At 30.4% G+C, this 19322-nt stretch overlaps 2 protein-coding genes across 2 annotated transcripts; both read left to right on the top strand.

Moving 5' to 3' along the window:
* Positions 1-6867: 6867 nt before the first annotated feature.
* On the top strand, positions 6868-8882 carry LOC129877096 (nicotine N-demethylase CYP82E3-like). Its single transcript, XM_055952576.1, has 2 exons — positions 6868-7893; positions 8156-8882. The coding sequence occupies exons 1-2, from the start codon at positions 6946-6948 to the stop codon at positions 8780-8782; spliced, it is 1575 nt and encodes a 524-aa protein (XP_055808551.1). The 5' UTR covers positions 6868-6945; the 3' UTR covers positions 8783-8882.
* A 3349-nt stretch (positions 8883-12231) lies between these two features.
* Positions 12232-18987, top strand: LOC129877318 (uncharacterized). Its single transcript, XM_055952805.1, has 10 exons — positions 12232-12433; positions 13357-13580; positions 13689-13797; positions 15419-15758; positions 16313-16382; positions 16510-16577; positions 16706-16821; positions 16902-17008; positions 17855-17991; positions 18529-18987. Exons 1-10 carry the CDS (start codon positions 12353-12355, stop codon positions 18774-18776), a joined length of 1500 nt encoding a protein of 499 aa, XP_055808780.1. The 5' UTR covers positions 12232-12352; the 3' UTR covers positions 18777-18987.
* Positions 18988-19322: the final 335 nt, after the last annotated feature.

The following is a 19322-nucleotide window of genomic DNA, read 5'->3' as shown; positions in this document are numbered from 1 at the left end:
TACTCAGTAAGTAGACAGCTAAAACTAAGCCAAGCTTCAATAGATTACAAGTACTCCTGTCATCCCAACCGAACCTCCTTAACTACAACCTGCATAAAACCAGCTTAACTCTACACTTTGCACAATAATAATAATACAGTCCACAAATACTCATCAGTAGTCTCATTAAGTGAATCATATCAAGTCAAGTTCAACATATATAGAGCAATAAGTGGTAAACACGAATTCATAAATATCAAAAAATGTGATGCAATACAATGAAATGATGTATGTCTGTCCTATCGGTACACATCCGTTGAATCACAGTCCGAAACCCATGGGAGACATTCTTATCCATGTAACATGCCATGGAGCGTTTGGTCCTTCCCCTCAATATACATATCCTGCCACGGAGCGTGTGGCCCGACCCCTTTGTTTCATAATACTTACCACGGAGAGTGTGGCCCGACCTCTTTATTTCATATTATATTTCAGTCTTAGCACAGTATATCAGAACCAATGCAATCAATTAAGGTTCATATAATTCACAATAATAGTATGATATCAATAATAATTTTCACATCTCATAGCAATATAGTCACTTCACATGTCCAAAATAAGTCAATAATCTCATCACATCGATCACACCAATACCCTTCATATCCATTTTTAAGATCACTCATACAGTCAATAACCAGTTTAATTCTCATTACTCCCCAACGCACATAACAAGGAAATACTAGCATCTACAAACTTAATCTGAGGTTTAGAAGTCCACTTGCCTCAAATAATCAAGCAATTACTCTGGGACTTGAACCTTCCTTTTTCGTTGGGCCTCCAAATCAATATAATCTAGTCCAATAAATAATCACAATAAAATTTTGAAATTAACAACACCCATATTATTATATGTCTATCCTAGACCCAAAAACTCATCCAATTATATAATCAATTCTCTAGAATTCAAGCCTAGGGTTAAACCTTAATTCCCCCAATAACATAAATCTAATTATATTCGTATAATATAATACCCCTAATATTAAATTATCTATCTCAATATATTAAAACTTGAATCATGATGTGTTAGCATGCGAACAATTTCAACATAACACCAAATTATAACAATCCAAAATCTCAACCATGTCGGAATAGCATGCCAAAACCCATCCTATATACTGATAACTACAACTATGAAAGCCTAATTGCAGAACTAATTCCACACTACAATACCCCAAGTATATCTATCATGAATTCCTAATCATTGGCAGCAATTAGTTGTCATTATTCTTGTCCACTAATCACCCTAATTCTATTGCTCAAAAATAACAATTCTGCCGAATAGTAACTAGTTAAGCTCTAACGTAATTTCACGTCATTAATAAAGGGTGACATTATGTAAATGCATAAGAATTATCTAACTCGGTAGTATGAGAATGTCCTCTTCGGAGTTCAATTTGACGCCCATCGCCTCAAGTCTTCGTCAAAACTTATGCCCTTTTTTTCTTTCCTATTTTAATCTGAAAGTGTCCACTCTGTTGACCTATTTTATTTTAATATATGGATTAAGTGGCATAGAATATTACATAAATTAACACTTTAGCCCACTAATTAAATTAATTATTTAAAATCACCCATCAACTAATTAACCTTAGTTACCAAAAAGTCTAAAACTTTCAATTTAAATTTACGAAAAAAGTATTTTATGAAAGAGAGATGACATGTTCTCAAAATGACCTAATGGGTCATTACAAACGGGCACTTTTAAATTTGATAGTTCTGGGGCTGTTCAGACATTTTGTCATGTAATTTGAATTTCTTAAATTATATTTTTTTAAAATAAATACGAAAACTCCACAATTTATGAAAATTATCAACACTTGTCAACTCTTATACTATCTTACCAAATGAGCAAACAATAGTATATAAATAATAAATCGGAATAGATTAAGATGCCACATTAATAAATAGTATCTCCAGATTCCTTCTATAAATAAATGTTGGAATTACATGTTATTGCAAGCTTTCAAATACAAATAATTTTACAAATATTCACTGGTAAAAAAAATCAACAATAGTACATAGTAATTAGTTATTCTTTAATATAATCCTTTCATATGGTACAACAATCTATTCACGTCGAATATGAGTTTTTTTTAAATAAAATTTAAAATGGTGGGTCTTTTTTTATAAAATATAAACTTATAGGTCAAGTTTTACATTTTTTTAAAAATGAAATCACAATTTGAAATCTACTTCTTCTTCTTCTTTTTGGTAGTATTTGGGATTTAAAATCAAGATATGAAATTAAAGTGGAAATTTTGTGTAGATTTTATTAACAAACATTGATTTCAAATCAAAACTTGAAATTGGGGTCTTAAATCATATGGCCAAACACCTACTTAAACTCAAAATATGCATAATGTTGTTATGTCGAAAAATAGACGTGGTTTAAAATCAATTTCATCTTTTTGGAAAAAATCAATTAAAAGAGGAGTCGCCACTTAATTTTTTAAAGAAATTAAGAAAACTTAATTTAAAAGACACTAACAGATTTAAGTCTTAAAATTTAGAGAAAAGGGTACGAGGTTCATATTATTATTTTAAAAAGGTTTTAGCACTTAAAATAGCCGCTAACGTGCGGTTGTCCGACGATTTGAAATTTATTTGACTAACTTTGGAGAAATGTGTTTTAACAATAATCAAGGTATTAATCAATTTGAAAGAAATATAAACTTTAAAACATTTAGAAAAATTTATAAGAGAAATAGATTTGGTATATAAATGATTTAATGAAGGAGGGATAATTTGAATAAATCATTTAAATGAGATAAAAACGATCATAAATATTATACCTAATATAATGTTAGCTATTACATAAATGAGAACATATTCAAATCATATAAGCAAGTTTAATATGTAATAGTAATAATAGTAGTATTAGTAGTAGTAGTAGTAATAATAATAATAATAACAATAACAATAATAACGATAATAATAATAAAATAATAATGACAACAATAACAATAATAACAAAAATAATGATAATAACAATAGAAAATAAAAAATTGCTACTACTACTACCAATAATAATAATGACGAAAATAATAATAATAATAATAACTGTAAAAGTACTAATACTACTAATAATTATAATTATAAGGAAAATAATAATAATAATGATAATAATAATAATAATAATAATAATAATAAATAAATAAAGATACTACTACGAAAATAATAATAATAATAATAATAATAATAACAGTAAATAAAAATACTAATGATAAAGAAACTAATATTACTACTAATAATAATAATAACAACAACACTATAGTAAATAAACATACTAATAATAATGAAAATACTAATAATAATACTAACAGTAAAATAAAAATACGACTCCAAATACTAATAAAATATGTATACTAATAATACTAATATTAATAACGGTGATAAAATATGTATAATAATAATATTAATAACGGTAATAAAATATGTATACTAATAATAACAGTACATAAAATATTCTATTAATAATGATAATAATAAAAATGAATAATAATAATAATAATAAATATAATAATAACCGTAAATAAAATATACTAATAATAATGGTAATAATAACAACGAAAAATAATAATAATAAACATACTACTACTTCTATTAATAATATAAATAACGAAAATATTTTTTTTTATTATTATTTTTTATTAATATTTCGGAAGAATATATATGGGGAAGGGGGTGCACGCTTGGATTTTTTATTATATATACATATATTATATTTATTTTATCGGAAGAATAAAACTAATTATTTATTTATTAATTAATATTTTTTTTTTGAATTTCGGAATATACATATATATAATTAATTACTTTTAATTTTAAAGAGACAAAGTGTGGTGGGCAGTATTTTTTATTATTATTATTATTATATATATATTTTTTATTTTATTGTTTTATAGAAAGGGGTGAGTATATTAGAATAGTAATAGTATTGAAATATGAGGGGAAAGATATATATTATTTGCATGTTGTAGTATTAATGGAAGAATTAAAAATGTTGTTAAGATAAAATTAATTATGTGTTATTTAGGGGAAGAAATGAAAACGTAAAATTAATTAATTAATTTATGAAATAATTATTAAAAATAAATAAAATCTTTTATGGGTCAATTTTGAATATTAATAAAAGATAATAAAATAATAGAGATTGTATATATTATGAAGATGACAAAATAAAACTTGAAAATATGCATGATTTTATGAAAGCTAATTATTTTAATTTGTTTAAAATTGAGAAAGGCTAGAATTAAAATAATTAACTTGAAAAGGTGAGTCTATTAATTAAGTCAAACTAATTAACAAAATATTTATAAAAAAAATCTTTATGAGACAATTTTTGAATAAATGATAAATATGTATATATTAACGGTCAAAAATTATTTAATATATATATATATGCCAAAAATTATTTTAAAATAATAATAGGGCAGCCCGATGCACTTAAGCTCCCGCTATGCGCAGGATCCGGGGAAGGGCCCGACCACAAGGGTCTGTTGTACGCAGCCTTACCTTGCATTTCTGCCAGAGGCTGTTTTCAAGGCTTGAACCCGTGACCTCCTGGTCACATGGCAGCAACTTTACCAGTTACTCCAAGGCTCCCCTTCCTTAAAATAATAATAATATATACATATTTTGTTATTATGTATATATATATTTATTTTTTAATTTTTAATGTTTATTATTATTATTATTTATTTATTTATTTATTTAAAGTTATTACGTTGTGGAGGGTCAAAATTGGGTGTCAACAAATGTATCAAAATATATTTATATTTTATGATCTTAAATATTTCATGTGAAAGGTTGAAATGTGTATTTTACTAAATTAACCTAATTATTAATGTACTTTGAAACTCTAAATTTGACTATTACGAACTATTTTATGTGGGTTTTTTATTTTCCCATTTGAGATTTGCATTGGAAATTTCCACATTGGAGGGTAAAACTCTCCCTAACAAAGGCGATTTCGTATTTAGGAGGACTTGAATTCGAGACCTCTGATTAAGAATGAAGAAATACTTACCACTCCATCCTGTCTATCACAACTTAAGTTGATTACTTTATGTGGTTATATAATACTAAAGGTACTAGAAAGAAAAAAGTATTATAAAGTTATCTTGATTTTCTAAATTAAGCAAATAAAATGAAGCATAAAGAAAAAAGTATTATAAAGTTATCTTGATTTTCTAAATTAAGCAAATAAAATGAAGCATCTATTTTTGTCACAGGAGCTAACTAATATATGATAATATATGAAGTATATCTTTTTTCATGCCAATTAATCATGTAAAATAAGTTTTGGAAGTTTGTCTGTTTCCCTTTTCTCTTTTTTTAATAATAATTGTCTTGGAAGTTGTCACGAAAACGTTAAAATGTATATGAGATAAAATATTGAAACTGGGGGTGATAAATTGAAGGCTCAACAAATATTATGTATTGACATGACTAATAGAATAACAACAACATAATTTGTAGAGTCCGGAGAGAGTGATGTATACATGAGTGAATTTTTAATTTTATCCTTATCTTTTAAAGGTGAAAAATTGGTTTTCGTTAGACCATCGACTCAATTAAAGTAAACAACATTTTAATTTTACTGTCCATTTATTTAAAAGTTTATTCCAATTAAACCGGTTTAGAATCATATATATAACACGATTGATTATCATAATATTGAATCTTCTTAAAAGTACAGAGAAATTTATAAACCCTAATGTGCAATTGTGCATGTGCAATTCTGTACAAAATATGAATACTTCTTGTTTTAGTAGCTTTTATCCTTTGTTAAATGGAATATATATTATTGTTAACATTTATTAACCTTGTAATAGTATATATAGTTGTTGATATTTATACAAATTTAATATTTTTTTTTGAAGAATATCATCAACATTTGTGATGAGATGGATATGATCCCTTCAACTTTAATCAGAGATCTCGGATTTAAGCCTCTTGGGTATGAAAAAATCTTGTTAAAGAGAACTTCTATTTAAAGGCATTATACGATGCGAATCTAAATTAATTAGTCAAGATCCCAATATAAATATCGGACATTAAATAAAAAACTAAAAAATAAATTAATTTAAAATCATAATACAAATATCCAACATCAAATAAAAAATAAAAAAATAGAAAAAACAGCCAAATCCTACCTCTTCCAAATATCCAACATCAAATAAAAAATAAAAAAATAGAAAAAACAGCCAAATCCTACCTCTTCCAAATGCACAGAGAATAGAGATAGGCTAATATATAGAAAAGAGCGCAAATTCCATGGACATTTGCAATCATTTTGTTTTATTATATTGACATATATCATACATAATTTTAAAAAAAATATAAAAGGGCCCTTTTTATTGCAGGTACAACCTGTATTATAAATATCTGCACAAAATCTAGAATTAGCAATACAATATTTTATCAACATTTTGTTACTTGCATAAAATCCAACTTCCACAATGTAATGTTTGGACATGAACTATAATTCTCCGTATAAATAATATCTGCATAAATTACATAAAAATCTATGAATAATTTTATGAGAGATAAAAGATAAAATAAAATAGTGAAAATGACTAAAGTAACCTTCATGAACTACACATTTTTTTCCTAGAAGGGGTAATCAAATTACATTTTTGAATCCCGACAAGATAAATATTTATATATTATTAATCTTTGCAGTATACTAATCTCTAAATTACAATTCATACATTATTAAATCATGCATAAGTTGTTTTCAAACCAAACGAAACCTAGCTAAATAAAATATTATATTCGAGCAGTAACTTCCCTATAAATAGATTTGACATTATACACGAACATAGCATACTGTCTTAGAGAAAAAAAACTCATATTCTTAATTTCTTCCTTCTTATTATCTCCTTCTCCTTTGAAAAAAAAATGTATGACAATTTTCCCTTCTATGATATGCAAATTATACTTGCAGTCCTTCTAACTTTTGCTATATCAATCATTCTATGGATTTTTTTTTGGAAAAGTACAAAACTACCCCCGAAAATTCCGGGATCATGGCCAATCATAGGTCATCTCCGTGGTTTTGGTGATGGCAAAAATGTCCCTCTAGCGCGAACATTTGGAAAACTATCCGATCAGTATGGTCCGATTTTCACTATTAAGCTAGGTATGTTTCGTTATTGTGTGATCAATAATTGGGAAGCCGCGAAGGATTGCTTCACAATTAATGATAAAGAACTCGCTGCTAGACCAATTAGTCTAGCAGCTGAACATTATGGTTATAATTACGCGAGATTCTCTTTTTCTAATTATGGTCCATATTATTGTCAAGTACGAAAGCTCGTGCTACAAAATGTTCTTTCTAGTACTAGGCTTGAAAAAGTCAAACACGTCCGAATTTCTGAGGTGGAAGTTAGCATCAAAGAGTTGTATAACTCATGTTGCAAGGGTGAAAATCCGAACACGATTAATATCAGTAAATGGTTCGAGAAATTAACTCTGAATATAATCGTGAAGATGATTGCCGGAAAAAGATACGTATCTCTAGAGAAAGATAAAGAGGCACAATGTTTTAGAAGGGCCTTTGCTAAAATAATGTATCTTGCCGGGGAATTTATTATATACGATGCGATTCCATTTCAAATTTTCAAATATGTGGATTTTCAAGGACATATTAAGACCATGAAGCAAATTTACAAAGACTTGGATGATATTCTTCAAAATTGGGTTAATGAACATATGGAGAAAAAGAAAGTTGAAGGTGATAATGATAATGAACAAGATTGTATAGATGCAATGCTTTCTGTGACAAAACCTGAGGATTTCAAAGCCTATGGTTATTCAAGGGAAACAGTTATCAAGGCTACAGTATTGGTATGTAACTTTTTTTACATCTTACATATCAAATTCACCTAGAAATTATTTCAAGATATATACATCGTCAGCATAAAATTTTATTATACTATCGTGTGATAAAAAAAATCTATAAATAAGCCTCTTTAAAATGTAATGAAATTCAAAATCTTGAAAATGAAAATGGTTAAAATTCGTAATATTGAAAATACATTAATATTGTTCAAATACTTTTGTTTCTCTTTTGCTATTCTAACAATTTTCACTACTTTAAATTTTAAAGAGCATGATATTAGATGGTTCAGACACAACTGCAGTTCACCTAACATGGCTCATGTCCTTATTATTGAACAATCCTCACGTCATGAGCCATGCCCAAGAAGAAATAGACAATAAAGTTGGTAAAGATAAATGGATCGAAGAATCTGATATCAAAGATCTTATCTATCTCCAAGCTATTGTTAAAGAAGCATTACGCTTATATCCACCAGCACCTTTATTAGTCCCACATGAAGCTGTGGAAGATTGTACTGTGGCAGGGTACAACATCCCAAAGGGTACTCGTCTGTTCCCAAACGCATGGAAGATACAACGAGACCCACGAGTTTATTCAGAGCCTGACAAGTTCATGCCAGAGAGATTCTTAAACAAACATTCAAATGTAGATGCTCGTGGTCAGCATTTTGAGTTCATCCCATTTGGTTCTGGAAGACGATCTTGTCCCGGAATTAATTTCGCTACGCAAGTGGCGCACCTTACGATTGGTCGATTAATTCAAGGATTTAATATTGGTACACCATCAAATTTGCCTGTGGATATGACTGAAGGTCAAGGGATTACTATGCCTAAAGCAAAACCTATGGAAGTTGTAATCACCCCACGTTTGAATTCTATGTTTTATGAACTTTAATGTGAAAAAATCGACTTTTGGACATCGATTTTATTCTTGTTTTTTTAAGGGTCGATTTTTTTTTTTAGTAGTGGCATAAAGCTCCAATAAAAAATCCAAGAGCCACTTTTTTCAAACGTTATTACTAATGTATGAAATATAATATATAGAGTGCTCTTTTCTGTACATTTTATGTGATCATGTAATTATCTCTTATATTTTCCTTTTTTTCTATTGGATGTTGATTTTATAGGTCTTTATTAATTTATTTTTACTTTATATCTATTTTACAAGGGGTATTTATTTTTGTACATAAGAAACTTTAACACACAATTTTTTTTTGTAAGATCATTTTAAAAAAAAATTAAACTGTAAAGAGTCCAATTAATCATTTTCACGAGAACAATGCTAAAATTCTCTATGTTTCATAAAGAAGAAAAAATATTATACTCACTCTATTCACTTTTACCTGTCCACGGTATTAGAACTATATTTTCATTTTTTACTTGTTATGCTTAGTATATCAAAAAAATATTTTTTCATCAAATTTATCATCAGCATTAATTACTTATTTTTCAAATTATTTTTCAAGACTTAAAAGAAAGCATTAATTAACATATGTCAATCAGTATTTTCCCTTTTTTTGTTGTTGCTTTGGTGTTGAGTCCTTTCATTTATGAGGGGTAGGTTTAAGTTTTGGAAAAAAACGAAAAGAAAGAGGAGTACTTTAGTAAAAAGTTAAATCATATACACTATGAAAAATTATGAATAGGCAGAAATTAGTCACTTTGATGAAAATTTGATATTTATGATAAGAAATTTATTAGATATATAAGTAATTTATTCAAAACTCAATAAATTATTTTATTTAAAAAATTTCTATTTAAATTTTTGACTTCATTTCTGCACTGCGAAGACTAGATCATCTAAGCAGAAGACTAAAAATTCAGTGTCGTCATATTATCTCAATCAAAAATACATGTCCAGTGATATCTTTGATTGTCATGTTATCTCAATCATGTCTTAAATAATTTGTACCATGAATTGGTATTCGTAGACTTTACCTAAATCACATCGTGAAAAAGTCAATTACAATATATTCCTCATTTTTTTAAAATTACTCGATTTTCCTTCTTTTTTTTTCTTCATATTTCTGATACATTACTTATTTTGCTGATACATCAGGTTTTGGTTGTAGAATAATTAATGTTGTTGAGTTATATATGGATAGTAACATAATTTAAGTTAGGATTGATTGTTTCAATAAATTACCGTGCTAATTAAGGGAAACAATCCTTAAAAAACGTAAGTTATGAATAGGAAGAAAAACTCAAAAAAGAGAACATAACTACGAACAAAAAATTCAATTTTCATCAAGCGAATCGAGATGAATATCGCGATACTACTGAGACATTCTGGAAATTGACAATCCGAGGTGAAGCACTAACAAGATGTATCAGAAATATTAAAGCTTGATATATGAGAATCTGATACATAAACAAGATGTATCAAAAATATTAAAGCTTGATATATGAGAATCTGTTACAAAAACAAGATGTATCAGAATCATTAAAACTTGATACATGAGAATATGATACAAAAATAAGATGTATCAGAAGCAGTCAAGTTTGATACATGAGAATATGATACATAAACTTTCATCTTATATTCGAGTTTGATACATGAGAAAAACTAAAAAAGTCTGCTAAATTGTTGAATAGCCAAAAAAATATTTACTATTGGTGCAAAAACATAGTTGTACATTCTACTACTATAAAATTCAAAAAAAAAAAAAAATACTCGACGTCCATCGGTTCTCCTTGATTAGGAGAGATGAAATCTCTCTTTTGAAGAATAGAGATGGAACGTCTGATCCTGTGGTGAGGACGAACGAGAGCCTAAATGCTACACCTATTCTCATTCTTGAAGATTCGCGTACGAAACTCGTGCTCTACGTGTGATTCTACACGAGAAACGAGGGAGAGGAGACTAGAGTGGCATCGCTTTTGACTGGGGTTCGCTAGTAAGAAAGAGGAATGTGTATGGGGGTGCATTGGGTATGTTCGTATGCGGGTGTGGTGTACTGTAGGTGTTGTGAAGAAGAGGGTATTTTTGGGCTAAGTCGGTGGGTTGCTGAAAAGGAATATGTTATTGTTGAGTGTGTATTGTATGTATTGTTGTAAGTAGCTTTTAAAATGTGATGTATTTGTGAGATGGGGAGAGAGTTAAAAAAAGAGAAATTTTTGATATTTTTTCATATGATAGGAAATATTAGTAAATATGGTATTATAATATGTGTAAATAGATAATTTTTCCTTTGAGCCCGTTTGGATGGGCTTAAAAAAAGTAACTTTTATGTATGAAGTACTTTTAGAATTTTGAAGTGCTGAAAGCTATTTTTATTAATAAGCAGTTGAGTGTTTGGATAAAAGTGCTTATGTTGAAAATAAATGTTTGAATTTTAGGGCTAAAAGAATAAAAAAAGTAATTTGAGAATTTAGTTAAAATATAAGGGATATAAAAGTAATTTCCATAGTCAAACAAAATGGCTTTAAGCACTTAGAAAAAAAAAGTTAGAAATTCTAACTTTTCATTTTTTACTAACTTTAAAAACTTTATGGCTTAAAGTTAGCATTAGACAAACACGTCCAAAAGCTAAAAAGAGGCTTATAAGTTGATTTGACCAACTTAAAGCCCATCCAAATGGGTTCTTTGTTAGTTTCTGCCCATACCTATCAATTGTTAAAAAAAAAGTTCACTAGCTTTAATTAAGGAAAAATTACTAGGAAAAACGTTTTTTAATAAATAATTACTGATTTTAGCGATACTTTTTATTTATTATCATTTATAGCTATATATAGCAATATTATGATATATATGCCATGTATTAAAATTGAATTATGCATGCAATATAAATGTATTATAAGTATTTTAAAATATATTATACTTGTTTGGTAAGAAATTGACACAATGTATTATAAGTGTATTAAAGTATGTAATAAATATATTATACATGAATAAAACTTGTATTATATGAGTTTTATAAATTATTATCGCTAATATGTATTAAAATTGTGTTATAATTGTATTATAAGTGTTCAGTGAAAAAAATATTATTGTTATAAATGGTAAATATTTTCTTAATGTAGTATGTTTATGTAAATTTCCCTTTAATTAATATATCAACGTGAAAAATACCAAACAAATTTATGCGATGTTTCTCAATGACAAACACTAAATTGCACAAAAAAATTCAGTAGCTCTAATTTAAGTTTAATTTTTAAAAATTTGATGAGACTTTCTTATTGTTTATCACTTCTTTTCTTTTTCTCATTATTTCCGTAAAATCTAATCGAAAGAATCTAATAAGTATTTGATGGTGACTAAAAATGATGATTTTCGACAAACTTAAAAGGATCTAAACCGTTAAAATATATACTTAAAAGTGACTATTTTGAACTTACACTCAAACATAATGGATCATTTTTGTTATTTTTCTCCATAGCATGCAGTCCATGGCTTCTTCAATTTGGGGATTTTGCCTTTATTTACTGAAAATTCAGTTCTTCTTCTCTAGTTTTTAGTTTCTCAATGGACTTGGAATCGACTTATGAGATTGACCGTGTCGCCGGATTCATCTCGGTGAGAGCTTTACGACGAGTTGCTCTTCAGGTAAATATTTTGTTTCTTCTACTTTACTGTTTTTGTTTATTAGAAATAAATTTGAATTTCTCCATAAACCCTACAAATACTCAAAAAAAATAAAAAATCTTAGTGCTCGGTTATGTAAATAGTCAATCAAAGATATGTTCTTTAGCTAATTTGTTGGGCATAAGCTTCCACAACAGAGTTACCTACCTGTTGTTAGTGCGCAAGCTGGCCTGGATACCATGGTTGTCAAAAAGGAAAAAAGCGCTTCCATAGTTGCAGGAGAAAAGTTTGGAAAAAACACATTTTTATCTCATCTAATGTTCAAAAGAAACCTTTACTTCAAAAGTAGTAGTGTCTCGGTGAAAGAATTTAGGATGGTATGCTCGGAATGTATGTCTGTAAATCGAAATGTGTAGCCTTAATACGAGTTGGGACAAAAACTCTTTATGTAACAAGGGTCATTTTCCAATTTCAAACCTTAATGGTCAGTATTCAGATATGACCAAATAAAAATGAGACTACTGTTAGCGTATTTAGCTACTCAGTGATTATGGAAGAAGAATAATGGTGTGAAATCATCTCTTGTAATAGCTTGTTGCTTCAAGAAGGTGGTGAGTTATTCAGATTAGCTTCTACAATGTGAGGGCTTCTCCATATTATGGCTAGTTTAATGATGATTTTGTTGCGGAAATATTTGATACACAGCTCAAATTTCCTTGTTTGTATCAGCTTGTTCATAGATTCAAAGTTCTTTTCATATATAATGTCGGCAAAAAGAAAAAAATATTGAGGAATGTAGAGAACAAGAGTTTTATCTTTCTCCATCTGTTTCTTTTTCTTTTCCATGTCATTTGAGATGTAGTAGAGTTGCTTTCTAAAGGTGCTACTTATGGAAGATTACTGGCATTTGAATGGTACATGATACGTTTTGTTTAAACTGTTAGTTCCCAGATGAATTATTGAAAGATTCCGCGAGGATAGTTGCTGCTCTACATGAAAAACTTCGCTCGTTGAACCAGTTACATGCTGGAAGCAATGGAGATGCAAAGGATGTTAAGCTGTATGTAATGGCGGATACTATGTATGGGAATTGTTGTGTCGATGAAGTTGGAGCATCTCATGCCAATGCGGACTGCGTTATCCATTATGGTCATACTTGCTTCAGTCCGTGAGTGTTGCATGTTTATGATTTTCATCACACTTTGTAACTTACTTTTGGGTTTCTTTTGGAACAGTCGACAAAGTTAGTGTTTGGATCTGACTATTCCTGCTGCAGGACATCAACTCTTCCCGCATTTCTTGTCCTCGGGAAAGCTTCGCTAAATGTGCCACTCTGTGCTCAAAAACTATGCGAGTATACTATAAAAGTTGGCAAACCTATTTTGGTATGATTAACTGCTACTTCCTATTCCGTTGTTTGCTTCTGCATAAGTTTATCATTGGAAGTTGCAATAAGCTGATATTGTCTAGTGCAATATTAGCATGAGTTTGTTTTCTGTCTTTTGTTGCTTTGGTAAATATTGGTACATTTTGTGGACTCAAACTAAGAGCTTGTCGTTAGCTATTAGTGTTTGGTCAGTGATTGTTATTTTTATATCAATTTGGTTTAGTTAAGTGGTTGATTTATCAGTAAGATTGATCTTCATTGCGTTTCAAGTAGTTGTGTTACATTCACAGTTGCTCTATTTGAAAGTTCTTGTTTAAAACACTAAAATAAATAATGCTTTTGTGACATTTGGAAAATGGAATGAGAATTTTCCATGCAGATAAAACCAAACTATTTTAATTGAGATGTCACAAGTACAGGAGAAAAGGACAAGGTTTCAATCTCTGTCCCACATTTGGAAAGAAAGGGTGTCTGGATAATCTGAGTTTTTAGGATGGACTTCCATAATTGGAAATTGACGGTATAGTGCAACTGATTGGTAAGTTCGAAGGAGTGAGTCCTCCACTGGGTGATAGGTTATGCTGGAAAGCTAGTGGCCGTGGAAAGCACCGTGGAGGAGTTAAGCACCTTTAAAGGTTGTATGCTTCACCTGGACAGCACAGGCATGTTTAGCACAAACATATCTTGAGAAAAAGGTGAATCAGTATTTGCAGCAGATGTTACCTATGTGAAACAGCAGTGGAAGATTCTGGGCATCTATTCCTGCATTATCAAGTATTCTGGTAGTTGTTGATTTTATCCAGTAACTTTTTTGGGGGGTCAATTGGGCTATACCTTGCAACCTGGATAGGCCATTAGTGGCTGGACAAGTCAGAGGATAAAGAAACAGCTCAAGGCATTGGCGAAAACTATTCCCTGTTGCATTCTGTGGACAATTTGGAAGGAGAGGAACTCCAGATATTTCGAGAAAATGGCTTTTGGAATCCACTGTATAAAATTTAGATGCTTACAATCTTTTGAATTTTGGTGCAATCTGAAAATGGAAATCACCTTGATAATCTTTTGGACTTTTTAGATACTGTACAGTAAAAGGAGACAGATGCAACCACAATGTCCTTGTACAGATATGAGTACTCACTTTGTATTTTTTTTGTGAATAAAATATGTATCTTTATTTAAAAAAACTTGAATTTACCCTTGAAAAGTTCCTAATTCTTGGAATTCTGATTATATTTGTTGTATAATCTTTAAGAATACTCTGTACCATATTCTTAATGATTTTCTTGTCAATAGCAGAATCATTAAGAATGTTCTGTACAATATCCTTAATAATTTTCTTGATTTTTAATAGGATGTGGCAATGATGCTAATTGTATCAATGTTTAGGTCTATTATTAAAGCTAGAATTCATCATGTTGCTTTACGTGTGTTTTACTTCCATATGTGATACATAGTGCTGGGAGGTTTTACTATCAGGATTTCTGATTAGTCATACAGCAATAAGAGTTGTCAGAATTTTAAAATTCTCTATCAGGCTTGTTAAGGACACCAAAAAATTGGTAGTCTATCTTCTACATTAAAATAAAATTGTTTTTAAGTGTTTTCGCTTATAACTGCAGGTTCTTTATGGACTTGAATATGCACATGCAGTCACAGAAATCAAAGCATCAGTGGGTGCTCAAGCATGGTGCGAGCTGGAAGTTCATTCTGCTGATATTATGTCTCCAATTATAACTCCATCAGAGACTTTTAGTTCGATGAATGAGCAACCAGAACTAAGTGATCGTCAATGTGCTAATGGATGTTCTACTGAGGAGAACAATGCATCATATTGTATTGGAGGGTTAACGTGGTCGTTACCAGTGGGACGCAGGATGGAGGACTATTTGATTTTCTATGTTGGTTCAGATGACCCAGCCTTTGCAAATATACTAATGACATACAATGCTTGTGAAATAGGTGTGGGTTTTACTTTCTTGTATGTAAAGTTGTCATTGTTTGCCTTTTAATTGTTTGGCTGTGATGGCTGTCTTTCAGATACATTAGAATTGCCTCTGTTTCTCCTTGCTGGAAATCTTCTCAGTTATTGTTCCGAGACTGCAAAAATCCTCCATCTAATACTATCTATTTTCATATCTCTTTCTACATCCCGATCTCAACAAGATATATCATTCTTTTTCCATTGCTGGTCTAATAAGAGGTGTTTTAAACTTTTTGTCAGTTATCTCTGTTTATTTTCTTTTGATTTTCTAATCCAAATGGTTCTCCTTGTCAATAATAATAGTTTGAAGATGAAAATTACTAACTTTTTTGTGTTGCTGAAATTTCTCTCTTTCAATTCTTCTCAAAAAAAAAAAGGAAGAAAAGAATTCGTCTTTTTATATAAGAATATTCATTTTTTCAGTAGGATTTATCTGTAGACAATTCTATCTGTTGTTGATAAAATTTTATGCTTGTTCCGTCTTTTTGATGTTACTGATTGTTGTCTTCTATGTTCTTTGAGTTATTCCCAGTCAGATATGATGCTACTGAAGATCTTTTGGTGAATGACTTTTCTCAGCAGAAAAGGATTCTTAAGCGTAGGTATTATTAGCAACTTTTTTGTATCATTCCCTTTGTTTCAACTGACAGATTTTGTCAGCTCACTCTTTCCTCGTATGCATGCTTTTAACAGTGTTTTATGGTTTTCGTACTAATGATGTCTCTGCAGGTACTTCCTTATTGAGAAAGCAAAGGATGCTAGCATCATAGGGATCTTGGTAGGAACACTTGGAGTAGGTACTTTCTAGTATACATACTTGGACTTTGTAGGTTCATTTGGTGCAATTTGAGAGTTGCATGATTCATATGTTTTACTCCTTTGCAGTAGGTCATCTAAGGCTTTTATTCTTCTATTGTTGGTGCAGCTGGTTACCTCCACATGATACATCAGATGAAAGACTTGATTATGCGAGCTGGGAAGAAAGCCTATACTTTTGTTATGGGGAGACCTAACCCTGCAAAGCTTGCCAACTTCCCTGAGGTAAATCACCAAAGTTGCATGATGTTCCGAGGTATTTTCATCATTTGTGGGTTTGCTGAAGCTCTTCTGTATTTTTGCAGTGCGATATCTTCATTTATGTTTCTTGTGCACAAACTGCTCTATTGGATAGTAAAGAGTTCTTAGCTCCAGTTATTACTCCTTTTGAAGCAATGATTGCTTTTGGCAGGTAGTATTTCAAACTCCTTTTTTATGTTTGGCCCACTCACGTTTCTTTTATTGATTTAGTGTTCTGTTAGTCCTACGTATAAAAACTATAAAAATTATCTTGTTAGCTTTCATCCTCGTTTTTTGGATGCTCATTGCATTACGTGTGGCGGAGTATCTGGGTTGGTAGCTTTTCTTGATGTTGGACAGAAGTAGGAATTGAATTAGGCGGTGACAGTTAACACAGAAACTTGCGAGGGGCATATCCTTTTAAGGTATGGAGGTTTAATAAGCTCTTTAGTATAAGCTGACAAGATGGGTTGCTCTTAGTGGTGATACCTCTTGACTTCTAACAAAGGGCTGGGAGTTTGAATAAGCCGGGAGGAGGAGGGGAATGTTAAAAAAGACCTTCAGCCTAAACTAATGTAACATTTTAACCTTTAATATATATTCATAGGATCCTTTGAATTGTTACTACTATCAAATCTTAATTCTATCATATAATGATTTCCAAAAGCCATTCAAGTGATACCCAAGTCCTCAAATTGGAGTAATTTGAAGTCCATCTCTTGTGGTTTCATGACTATCACTTGAATTTCTAATTTTGCTCACTATAAGATAATTATTGTGACTATTATGGAAGATAGTCAATGCAGAAAAATGAGAAAAGGATTGAAGTTTATCTTCTTTATAAGGATGTGCCAGCCTCTCTTGTTGATGTTTGGAAAAAAGTCGTCTGGTTAAATAATGTGCTTCAATAAATTGGAATTATCGATGAAATATATCATCAATAGTCACATTTATTCAGACAAGCTGGTGATTAACAAAGCATCAACCTTTTTAAATCGTTTAGTCATTTTTTTTCCAGAGGAAGCGAATGGACTGGGGCTTATGTGACAGAATTTCGGGATTTGATTACTTCTTCCCCCATGGAAGCGAAAAACCAGTCAGAAGCACGGTTTTCATTCATTCAGGGTGGATACGTGGAAGATGTTGAACAGCAAGGTGCATTCTTCTGCTTAAATTTATTTTTTGGGTTCAAGACGAATATGAATCTACCATAAAACTGTTCATGCATAGCTTCTGTTCAGATATGAAAACTGTCGAGTATTGAATGAGTTGCACAGTCCGTTTTGCATTTACTTTTGATAAGTGTGATTTTGATTATGACTGTTATGATGGATAAGTAATTACAACATAAGTTTATTGATGGTCCTTTTTCTTTTTAATTCATGAATTAGGCTTGTTTTAAGATATAGTTTTCATGATATTTTTGGGTCTTGGACATTCTCTTTTCGTCTATTCACCAGTGTAAGTGGAGTCTTTTCATTCCTGCAAATTCCATTCTTGCTTATTCCATAGCTGTGTTTCCAATACTTGTATTCGGACAGTGGCTTTCAGAAAAAGCCAAGATCTAGTTTGTTCGTTTGATTTCTATTAATCTTGTGGTGTGCCCGCGATTACTTCTGCCTGTATGGTGCCTATTTTAAAATGCTTACCTGAAGTCATTCTTCTTGTTAATGTTTTAAATGTTTTCTTCAGAGGTTGAAGAAGTTGAGGATGAAGTTTCTGCTTTAGTGAACATCACAGAGAAGGCTTTGCGTGTTCGTGACAAGGACTCACAAACTCTAATGCCCGGAACAGCTAAATCTGGTGCAGAGTACTTCGCAACTAGGTCATATCACGGCCTTGACGTTCATCCTGAAAACAACTTCCCCGAGCCGTTTTTGATTGGTAAAAGTGGTAGGGCATCAGGGTACAAGAATGAAACTGCACAAAAAAGTTTGTGATTGGAACCACTATACATTCAAGCTGAATTTGATGCAGCAGACATACAAAGGCACCCCAAAAGATTTGTAAGAGATTGTAATATCAGCAGCTATTTATGCCTTTTGGTCCCAAATGGCTATTTTGTTTCTTCAATCATTATGTGTATATATAATTTTGATGATCTTACAACCTATAAATTTCTTTTGTCAATTTTGGGATAATTTCCTTCCACATTCTTTTTTGTTGCTAGTCATATTGAATAGATGAGCTGGTCCATCTTGCATTGTTAATTTGGTCAGTGTGACTTTTTCCATTTACTCAATTTGTCATGAACCTTCTCAATCAAAAACTACTTTTTCATTCATTGAGATGAATGGAAACTGAAAAATATCAGTAGCTCAGTTGGTTGATTACTTGGATTTTTTTAGTGTTGATAAGAGTTCGATTCTCCCACCTTGTAATGCCCGCCCATGGACAAGGATCAAGAATGTAAGAATTTTAACAAGCATGACACATCACCAAATGCAATCTGAATTTGTTGTGATAAAATTTACTCACCTCTAATG

Source organism: Solanum dulcamara, chromosome 12 (genome assembly GCF_947179165.1).
Source record: "Solanum dulcamara chromosome 12, daSolDulc1.2, whole genome shotgun sequence".
Taxonomy (NCBI): domain Eukaryota; kingdom Viridiplantae; phylum Streptophyta; class Magnoliopsida; order Solanales; family Solanaceae; genus Solanum; species Solanum dulcamara.
The sequence above is the reverse complement of the archived record's forward strand: the minus strand, read 5'-3'. Positions and strand labels throughout refer to the sequence as shown.